Raw genomic sequence first — 11,299 nt, 5'->3', positions numbered from 1 at the left:
AGAGTTGCCAACTTTCTAGTCATACAAAACCAAATGCCCTAGCCCCATCCCTTCCCCGAGGCCCCGCCTCCACTCCACTAGATTCCACTGCATCCCCCTACTCACTACACTCACTCACTCCACGCTCCACTCTTGCCCACAGGCACCTCCCCCCCCCAGCCAATGGGAGTGCACAGCTGGTGCTTGGGGTGGGGCCAGCACATGGAGCTCCAGGGTCCCTCCGTCTAGGAGCTGGAACTGCTGGTCACTTCCGGGGCGTAGTGCAGTGCCAGCCAGGACAGGTAGGGACTAGCCTGCCTTAGTGCCGCAGCATCGCTGACCAGACTTTTAATGGCCTGGTCGGCAGTGCTGACTGAAGCCACCAAGGTCCCTTTTCAGCCAGGTGTTCCGGTTAAAAACCAGACACCTTGTCACCCTACCCATGATGTACCACATTCTCCCCAAATCCTGAGCCACCAAAGTCAGTACCAGGTTTACAATGGTGCCAGTGGTGCTGGGCCCACACTTTGAGAGGGGCCCATTATAGACTCATCTAACCCATCCATTCAGCTCGATCTGGTCCCTTGCTCAGGGCAGTCCAGCACCCAGGCCTTGCTGTGTGAGTGGTTCTCTACCAGCAGGTCATGCACGCCACCCAGCAGCTAGGCTCTGCTATGCAGGCTGGGCGGGACTCCTGGCTGCGGGGCCGGTGGGTGTACCCGGCCTGGCAGGATCTTGGGGGTTGCATCCGGGGGGGTCTGCCCCACTCCCCAGTGGTCTCTGCTGTCCACCAGATGTGGGATCCTCCCTACCTCCCCAGGGCTGAGATGCCTGGGACTGGTGCAGAGACTGGGCAAGTCTCAGCCAATGGGATGGGGGAGAGTAGCACGGGGGTGAGGGGACATGGCTACTAGACAAGTGGGTTCGGAGAGAGCCAAACCTGGACAGGCTCTGCTCCTGCTCCAGCCTGGCTGACTGCATTGCTTCCAAGGGGCTGGAGCAATCCCTGCCCAGGGACCTACCTGAGCCATGCTGCTGGCTCAGCCCAGCAGACATGGTCACCTCCCAATGGGGCTGGTGAGTGCATCTGAGGGGGCAGGGCACAGGTTTCTGTGCGAGTGGGGGAGATATGTGTGTTTTGGGGCCCTGGGCAGTGTGGGGGCTGGTGTTGGAGTGCTGGTCATAGAGCGGTGGGGGAAGTCTGTGTATGTTGGGGCACTGGACAGTGTGGGGTTTGTGCTGGATGCTGTGCAGTTGTGATGAGGGGCTGTGGGGAGATCACTGGGCAGTGGGGCATCAGGGTGCTGTGGGTATAGGGTGTGTATGCGTTGGAGGGTGCTGGGCAGTGTGAGGTCTGTGTGGGGCACTATGCAATTGTGGTGGGGAGTGTGTGTGGGAGTCTCTGGGCTGGGGGGCGCTGGGCATAGCAGCTCTGGGGGGCACTGGGCATATGGGTCTGTGGGGGATTTCAGCAGAGGGGCACAAGGGTCTGTGGGGGGTCTCTGGGCAGGGGGGTGTTGGGCAGGGGGGTGGTGTGGTGCATGGCATGGGTCCACCCTGAGGGGAAGGGGCAGGCCAACGTGCATCTGGCAGCTGCTGCTCATTTGTAAAGAGTGCCCATGCCCTGGGATGGGTGTAGCGGGGCCATCCCCGCCGTACTGTGCCCCATTGTCCCTGGCCAGCCCCTGGCTCCAGGGACACCCTCCCCCAGCACCATACTCCATTGCCCCCACGGGGGCCCACAAATATGTTTGGCACCAAGCCCACAAAAGATTAACCCAACCCTGACCACAGTACTTTGTGGGAGCCCCTGGAATCTCAGCTGAAAGCAGTAATGACCACTTGGGGTAAAGGAGCGGTTGTCTTAGCTTGGAGCCAGTAACAGACTGAGCGAACAAAGATACATCCTATTAGCATGGATTAAACAAGATATCTGTTTCTGTGGTTACTGAAACCTATTTTTACTGTTTCACTGTGAATAAATGTGCATATATATATTATATATTTAATATATACACATACATACACACACACACACACACACACACACACACTTAGACCTGGTCCATGCTAGGCAGTTAGGCTGGTTTAACTACATTGCTCAGGGGTATGAAAAGTCCACATCCCTGAGCAATGCAGTTAAATTAACCCCCAGAGTCAACAGGTATGTCTACACTATGGGATTACTCTGAATTTACAGAATTCGATTTTTGGCAACCAATTGTATAAAGTTGAGTGCATGCAGCCACACTAAGCATATTCATTCTGCAGTGTGTGTCCATGTACCGAGGCTAGCGTCGACTTCCAGAGTGTTGCACTGTGGGTAGCTATCTCATAGTTCCTGCAGTCTTCCCCCGCCCATTGGAATTCTGGGTTGAGATCCCAGTGCCTGATGGGGCAAAAAACATTGTCGCGGGTGGTTCTGGGTACAGCCTCACCCCTCCCTCGGTGAATGCAACGGCAGACAACTGTTTCACGCCTTTTTTCCTGGGTGAACTGTGCAGACGCCATACCACGGCAAGCATGGAGCCTGCTCAGCTCAAGACAGCAATCATGAACATTGTAAACACCTCGCACATTATTGTACAGTCTATGCTGAACCAGACCTGAAAAACCAGGCGAGGAGGCGGCGGCTACAGCAGCACGGCGACAAGAGTGACGAGGACATAGACACAGAATTCTCTCAAACTGCGGGCCCTGGCGCGTTGGAGATCATGCTGTTAATGGGGCAAGTTCGAGCCGTGGAACGCTGATTCTCGGCCCAGGAAACAAGCACAGACTGGTGGAATTGCATAGTGTTGCAGGTCTGGGATGATTCCCAGTGGCTGCGAAACTTTCACATGCATAAGGGCACTTTCATGGAACTTTGTGACTTGCTTTCACCTGCCCTGAAGTGCCAGAATACCAAGATGAGAGCAGCCCTCACAGTTGAGAAGTGAGTGGCGATAGCCCTGTGGAAGCTTGCAACATCAGACAGCTACCGGTCAGTTGGGAATCAATTTGGAGTGGGCAAATCTACTGTGGGGGCTGCTGTGATGCAAGTAGCCAAAGCTATCACTGAGCTGCTGCTACCAAAGGTAGTGACTCTGGGAAATGTGCAGGTCATAGCAGATGGCTTTGCTGCAATGGGATTCTCTAACTGCGGTGGGGCAATAGATGGAACCCATATCCCTATCTTGGCAAGCACCAGGGCAGCCAGTACATAAACCGCAAGGGCTACTTTTGAATGGTTCTGCAAGCACTGGTGAATCACAAGGGACGTTTCACCAACATTAACGTGGGATGGCCAGGAAGGATTCATGAGGCTCGCGTCTTCAGGAACACTAATCTGTTTAAACAGCTGCAGCAAGGGATTTACTTCCCAGACAAGAAAATAACCGTTGGGGATGTTCAAATGCCTATAGTTATCCTTGGGGACTCAGCCTAGCCCTTAATGCTATGGCTCATGAAGCCATACACAGGCAGCCTGGACAATAGTCAGGAGCTGTTCAACTACAGGCTGAGCAAGTGCAGAATGGTGGTAGAATGTGCATTTGGACATTTAAAGGGTCGCTGGCGCACGTTACTGACTTGCTCAGACCTCAGCCAAACCAATATTCCCATTGTTATTGCTGCTTGCTGTGTGCTCCACAGTCTCTGTGACAGTAAGGGAGAGACCGTTATGGCTGGGTGGGAGGTTGAGGCAAATCGCCTGGCCACTGATTATGCGCAGCCAGACACCAGGGCGATTAGAAGAACACACTAGGAAGCGCTGTGCATCAGAGAAGTTTTGAAAACCAGTTTCATGACTGGCCAGGCTACAGTGTGAAAGTTCTGTTTGTTTCTCCTTGATGAAAACCTGCCCTCTTGATTGAATCATTCTCTGTAAGCAACCCACCCTCCCCCTTTGATCATAGCTTGCTTTCAAAGGAAATAAAGTCACTATCATTTAAAAATCATGTATTCTTTATTAATTGATTATAAAAAGAGGGAGAGAACTGACAAGTTAGCCCGGGTGGGGTTTAGGAGGAGGATAGGAGGGAAGGAAAAGGCTACTAAAAAAGTTCAAAATAATGACAGCCTTTTGCTTAGGCTGTGCACTGGTGTGGAGTGGGAGGGTGCACAGAGCCTCCCCCACCGCATTCTTACACGTCTGGGTGAGGTGGCCTTGGAACTTGGGAGGGAGGCAGTTATAGAGGGGCTGCAGCGGCACTCTGTGATCCTGGTGCTGTTCCTGAAGCTCCACCAGACACCAGGCCATGTCCGTTTTCTCACGCAGAAGCCCCAGGCATTGCATCCTGCCTCCTCTGATCTTCCTGTTGTCACCTCTCATCTTGAGCATCTCTCCTCTCCTCACGTTGGTCCCTCATGTCCTCACGTTGGTCCCTCCTGTCCTCATGTTCACTGGCATCTTTCCTGTACTGATACCATGTCCTTTCACTCATTCAGATGAGCACTTTCATTGCGGGTGGATTCCATGATTTCAGAGAACATTTAGTCTTGCGTCTGGTTTTATCGCTGCCTTATCTGAGATAGCCATCGGGACGGAGGAGGGAGGCTTGAAAAATTTGCAGCTGCGGGAGGGAGGGAAAAAAGGGAGAGAACTATTTTAAAAGATACATTTTACAGAACAATGCTTATACTCTTTCACGGTGAACAACACTATTCACATTACATAGTACATGTGATTTGTGTACAAGGTTGCATTTTGCATCTTAATATTGAGTGCCTGCGGCTTTGGTGTTAGAGATCACAGACGCAGGTACGGGCAACAGAATTCAGCTTGCATGTGGCCACGGTAAGCCATTGTCTTTTGGCTTCTGCAACCTTCATAAAAGCAATGCTCTCCTTTCCCACATACCAAGCAAAGCCCATTGAGTGCTGCAGTTTTCCTGTTAACATGCAGCAGTAGAAACCAAACTAACCCCCCCACCATCCAATTCTCTTGAATAGCTTTATCCCTCCCCCCACCACATGGCTGATATCAGGGGAGATCCCTGCAGAAACCAAACTAACCCAGCCCCCTCCAATTCTCGGGGATGATCGCTTTACCCCTCCCCACAACACGTGGCTGGTATCAGGGAAGATCCCTGCTAGCCAAACACGAAAAGCTCAGCGTCAATGCCCCCCTCATCTCCCCCCACCCCCCCGGCTTGGCTAACTGCAGGGAAGGATTTCTTTTCAGCCACAGACAAACATCCCAGTAGGAATGGCCACCTCTGTCCCCTTAATTAAATTCCTCTATTTCAACCAGGTTACCATGAACGATTTCACTCTCCTGAGGATAACACAGTGAGATAAGGAACGGATGTTGCTTGAATGCCAGCAATCACTGGGACCATACGCTGCCAGGCTTTGTCAGATTACTTTGTCAGATTACTTGCTACTAGCATGGCGTGGTCAAGTGTCCTACCATGGAGGACGGAATAAGGCTCTGCTGCCCAGAAACCTTCTGCAAAGGCTTTTGGAGTACCTCCAGGAGAGCTTCATGGAGATGTCCCTGGAGGATTTCCACTCCATCCCCAGATATGTTAACAGACTTTTCCAGTAGCTGTACTGGCCGAGAATGCATCCCAAGTCCTCAGGGCAAATTAATCATTAAAAAAACGCTTGCTTTTAAACCACGTTTTATATTTACAAAGGTACACTCACCAGAGGTCCCTTCCATGGCTTCATGATCTGGGATATTGCCTTGGAAGGGTTGGGAGGGTACTTCATTCAGGCTGAGAAAAAGATCCTGACTGTTGGGGAGAACGGAGTGCTGCGTGCTCTCTGCAAGCTTGTCCTCATCCTCCTTCTCCTCATCTTCCCTGTCCACAGAATCCTCAGGCATGGCTGAGACTACTCCCTCCTTGGAATCCACGGTCAGAGGTGGGGTAGTGGTGGTGGCCTCCTCTAGAATTGCATGCAGCTCAGTGTAGAAGCAGCATGTTTGTGGCTCTGACCCGGCCCTTCCATTTGTTTCTTTGGTTTTCTGGTAGGCTTGTCTGAGCTCCTTAACTTTCACGCGGCACTGTAGTGAGTCCCTATTGTGGCCTCTCTCCATCATGCCCTTGGAGATTTTTTTCAAATGTTTTGGCATTTCGTCTTTTGAAACATAGTTCTGCTAGCGTGGAATCCTCTCCCCACATAGCGATCAGATCCAGTACCTCCCGTATGATTCATGCTGGTGCTCTTTTTCAATTCTCGGACTGCATGGTTACCTGTGCTGATGAGCTCTGCATGGTCACCTGTGCACTCCACGCTGGGCAAACAGGAAAAGAAATTCAAAAGTTCTCGGGGCTTTTCCTGTCTACCTGGCCAGTGCATCCAAGTTCAGATTGTTGTCCGGAGCGGTCACAATGGTGCACTGTGGGATAGCTCCCGGAGGCCAATATCATCAAATTGCGGCCACACTAACCCTAATTTGAAATGGCAATGTCGATTTCGGCGCTACTCCCCTCATCGGGGAGGAATACAGAAATTGATTTTAAAAGCCCTTTATGTCAAAGTAAATGGCTTCGTTGTGTGGACAGGTGCAGGGTTAATTCGATTTAATGCTGCTAAATTTGACATAAACTCGTAGTGTAGACCAGGCCAACAATTCCCATCGACCTAACTACTGCCTCTCGTAGAGTGGAGTACTTACGTTGACAGGAGAAGACCGCCTGTCGGTGTAGCTGATGTCTTCACTGAAGCGATCAGGTAGTGTAGCTGTGCTGCTACAGCATTTTAAGTGTAGACAAGCCCTAACATTTTGACTGCACTGTATTTTAAGGGTAAAATTAACCCATGATAGTAGAAGGTTCCAACACAATGGTTGTATAGACAGAAGGAAGGTGGCTGTGGAGCAGGGGCACAGGGATATGCTACATCCCCTGCACCTGAGTAAGAGGCCAATGAATCTAAGGGCAGGTCTTCACTACCCACTGGATCAGCGTGTAGAGATGGATCTATTGGGGATTGATTTATCGTGTCTCGTCTAGATGCGGATAAATCGATCCCCGAACACGCTCCCCGTCGACTCCGGAACTCCAGCTCACAAGAGGCAGAAGCGGAGTCGATGGGGGAGCGGCAGCGGTCGACTCACCGCCATCCTCATGGCCAGGTAAGTTGACCTAAGATAAGCCAACTTCAGCTACGCTATTCACGTAGCTGAAGTTGCATATCTTAGGTCGACCCTCCCACACACACCAGAGTAGACAATGGCTAAAACAACATGCACCAAGTAGCCAGAATATCCCACATTCAGTGTGTACAGGGATAGAAGCCACAGCTCCAGGCTAAGGGGTGGAGTAGGGTGCTTTATATCCTCTCTGCAGGTTGGCTTCTGGTCCATTTACTTAGATTTCACATTAAGAAGGGAGAGAATTTCACCCTATGCAAGGTAACTCTTGATTCTTCTTTGAGGGAGTGTTACATTCATTCTGGGTGAATGTTTGGACCTCATTAGCTTAGACAAAGAGGATACAGTTTGATTTAAAAAGGCCTGAAACCTAAGAGGTCCCTTTGTTTTAAGTTCAAACCAAACAAGGAACCCTACAATGCTGTGGTGTAATGGGAGGCCTCCATTAAACATTTCAGGCTATGTTGTGAGGGTCAGTATTGAAGACATTTGCGATTGACATTTGGGAGAGAAATCTGTGACAGATTTCAGAATAATGCCAAAGATTTCTTAGGATATGGTTTGAGGAAGGCTTTGTATGGTAAATCAGTCTTTTTCATCTAGGAACTTGATCATCAAAGCCCACTCCTTCTTGTAACAAAAGATGAATGAGTTTTTGAAGGTTGCAAGCCTTGTTCATATTTCACTGTTTCAATGCAACGCTTCCACAGCTCATCGGCCCCAGGTTTACTCTGCCAGCTTAGTTATTTATAACAATTCTTCTACCTTCCCACCTTTATTAAAAAATAAAACCACGAGCAAGTGTCTTCTCCTCACATTGATATTCAAAGGTGACCTGCTCAAAAACAAAACAAAAAATCCCAACACCCTGATTATTTAAGGCGTCTTTAATGTTTCATAGGCCATCCAGTGTGCAAGAAGACATACCAGAATATTTACCAAAGGCCCTGCAGGATAGATAAACACTGACCTTCTGAGACACCATTCTGTAAGATGCTGTAGTTTGCAGAGAATCCCTCTTTTGCTATTGCACTGTCAGTATAAAAAACCATTGAAAGGATTCCAGTTGAAGAGCGCACTCGGCCTGGTGTGTTCTGTCCACAATAACGCCCTATGTGGGGGCCAACTGAAAAGAAACGAAGCATAATAGTTCACTGCCTTTCTCCTACAACAATAAGTGTCAATACAATAGCCCACCAAAGAAATCCCTCAGCAGGAAATTGGGAGTCCCTACAACAGTTTAAAATTACTGTCTCCTCAATAGCTTAGTAATGAACGGTAAATTGCTCATCCTGCCATAATAATCTAACTCAGACAATGTTCCAGATAACAAATAATGCTAAATATAGGGCTAGATTTTCAAAAGGTACAGTTTTTAAAGTTGTCCGTCATGGGCAATGATGGTACAAAATTACATGCACAAAGAAGCAGAAGTATTTTCTGACATGTGATTAAAGCACCTATTGATACTAAGGGGCTCTGAGCGGCCTCGTCTGCACACCCAGCCTACAAGGTGCTGAACAATGTGAATTTCTCCTAAAGTAAAAGGGACTGAGTCTACCCAGCACCTTGCAGAATCAGGCACTTACTGCCCCAGTTTTGCAGGCAACTTGTCATTAGTTTTTCAGCAAATTTAGAAAAATGTTTTTTTCTCTTGCAATTATATAATGATCAATGAGAGACTCTTGTTCCCTCCTATGAGCTTTTAACAGCTTCCAGCAGCTCTTTTCTCCCCTTCACTCAGACACTGGCAAGGAAAAAATAAAATAAAATGAAGTATGAACATTTTCCCCACCTCTTGCTTTTGAATTCCTTAGAGATATTCATTACAGTTTGAAAGTTAAAAAACAAATCCTGATATTTTTCTGCTTGGCTTGTGCAGTGTGATGATTTCCCCCTTTGACTAACCTGGCTACTGCACAACCAATATATAAGCCCTTCCTGTGCTTGTGCATCCCTCTTGGATAGAGCCATAAACTGCTGAACAGTGATAAATCTCTGCTAACAAACATTGAATGTAGTACTAGATTCTATGCAAAAACTTTGCTATAATACTGACAGGCCACAAAACCCACACCTTCAGCCTTCCAGAGCTAAATGACCACACTGCCACATCATCATCGTTGGAAGTCTGGTTAGTTTTCAGTTTAAAATTTAAAATGTTTACAAAGCTTAATTATTAAATATGCAAGGAAAAACATCAGCTAACATAATTTCTCTAGAAATTTACTGGGTTTTGCCAGCAAATAAAACAGTTTCCACTTGGAATAACCTCCACTGCCAGCCACACTTCTCTACTAAGCCAGTACTGCCAGAAGGAAGCAGCTTAGATGATGTAGCCCCTTCTGCCAATGTAGGTTTTTTTCCCTCCATCTTCTGGCCACAGTCTCTTATAGAATCAGCTTCCAGTTGCCTTGGCAATGCCATCACATTTAAAATAATAGTCACCAGCCAACTCAGACCCTTTTTTCACCATGGCTGCTCTGGATGTATGGATGTAATGGACCCTGCTGCAGAGGACATAAATTGGATTCTTTCCTGCCCTGGAAACCATGAAACCACTTATGATCTTATTATTTGAAATGAGAAAGCTGTTCTTCTGGAGCACTAGCAGTGCTACTCGTTAAAAAAAAAATTTGTCAGTCTGAATACAGCTTGACCCTTCATTGTCTTTTTTTCCTAGGATGGGAAAACAGCTGTGACCCTGCTCCTTCCCACTATGGCCTTTGATCATTGTAGCCACTGACTTTGCTGAAGACTACAAGAGAACAGGAGAGATGTGGCCTCCATGTTATGGCACTTAGAGTCCCCCTCCCCCATTTCCTGCAGGGAAGGACCCTTTGAAATGGCAAACAGAAGAGAACTTTGTTTAAAGCAGACTCATACTTTAAGATTCACCATGACTCACTGGCTTATAATTTTTAAAACATACTTGGTAATTCTGCATTTCATTCTTCTGAATATTGCCTCTAGATATCACAGCGCTATTCTCTTTGCTAGCTGCGTAGATTCAGGAGCCAAAAGCTTTGCAAAACATGATACAAAGAGGTATTGAATTTTCTCACACAACATGTAAGCCTTAACTTACTGAACTAATGCAATATTGATCCTAGCAGAACTAGATTAAACAGAGCTTCTTATTCTTCTATATAAATACCTACCATACTTTGAGGGCTTTTTTCCCATTTAAGTCTTGCAGACTTCTGAATGAGAATAAATTACTTAATAATGTATAAAGAGTCACCACACCAAATAATGTACTGTGGAGAAAACAGCTTGAGCAATAATCCAAAGAGACAATATCATTGCTTATTTAGATGGAATGTGTCTCTCTTTCTTGTAGTGTCCTGCTAATCCTTCCCATTCAGGAGAGAGTGAGCAAATTCTCACTTATGATGTATGTGGCAAAGGAATACATACATTTCAACACAGAGAATGCTTTCCCAAAATCCAGACAGAAGAATACATCTGAATTCTGGACTGCTGGTGCTAGAACCATAGACTGCTGGAGACCAGGCCTAGAAATCTGTTGGTAGCCTTCAGCAATAAGTATCTGTGTAATTCTGTTAGCACCCCACATGAGGATCTCGTCTAAATGTGTGTCACTTGGGGTATGTCTACACTTTGAGCTGGTGGTGTTATTCCCAGCTCAAAGACACATATTCAGATCAGGCTAGGGCACTAAAAATAGAGTAGCTATGCCAGCATGAGCATTGGAAGGGGCTAGCTGCCCCAAGTATTTACCCGTCCCAGACCAGATGCATGTACTCAGGGTGGCTAGTCCCTCCTGTCACACTGCCATAGCTACAATCTAATTTTTAGAGCCCTAGCTCAATCACAGCTAGTGTGAATATGTCTTCTCAAGCTGGGAATCACTTCCCCAGTCTGAAGTGTAAATACACCCTTGGAATTGATGTAGGCTCATCAGAGGCCATCTGACATTGCCAACAGAGCAGAGGCATCTGTGCGAGCCTTCCCTGGATTTATCCACTTGGTTGCCGGTGCTTGATCTGTCCCTGAGATTCCTGCCTCCTTTCTCAGCTAGTCTGCATGGGACTGGTGTGATCATAGTGGAAAGGAATTCATTATATTTAGGCTAAAGGGTTGAAGGGGCAGAACCATCCTAAAATGCAGACACTAGTTCTGCCCATTCCAGTTTAAAGCTAGATGTTCTAAGTATGTACATGTCAGGGGTTCAGCATTCACAGTGCATTCCTAATGGTTTAACACTCTCAC

At 47.7% G+C, this 11,299-nt stretch overlaps 2 protein-coding genes across 6 annotated transcripts in view; both read right to left on the bottom strand.

Annotated features, from left to right (window-relative positions):
• Nucleotides 1-11,299, bottom strand: part of NRP1 (neuropilin 1) — a 139,405-nt gene that overhangs the window by 59,558 nt on the left and 68,548 nt on the right. For all 5 annotated transcript variants that reach the window (XM_050939037.1, XM_050939039.1, XM_050939035.1 and 2 more), the window contains exon 6: nt 8,034-8,189. In XM_050939037.1, the coding sequence (XP_050794994.1) occupies nt 8,034-8,189 (156 nt within the window). The remainder of the gene's footprint in view (nt 1-8,033; nt 8,190-11,299) is intronic.
• On the bottom strand, nt 3,252-6,128 carry LOC127044382 (uncharacterized). The gene is made up of 2 exons (XM_050939179.1): nt 5,611-6,128; nt 3,252-4,532 (listed from the first exon to the last, which is right to left on the bottom strand). The coding sequence occupies exons 1-2, from the start codon at nt 6,038-6,040 to the stop codon at nt 4,471-4,473; spliced, it is 492 nt and encodes a 163-aa protein (XP_050795136.1). The 5' UTR covers nt 6,041-6,128; the 3' UTR covers nt 3,252-4,470.

The sequence above is a fragment of the Gopherus flavomarginatus genome, chromosome 2, assembly GCF_025201925.1.
Source record: "Gopherus flavomarginatus isolate rGopFla2 chromosome 2, rGopFla2.mat.asm, whole genome shotgun sequence".
Taxonomy (NCBI): Eukaryota; Metazoa; Chordata; order Testudines; family Testudinidae; genus Gopherus; species Gopherus flavomarginatus.
The sequence above is the reverse complement of the archived record's forward strand: the minus strand, read 5'-3'. Positions and strand labels throughout refer to the sequence as shown.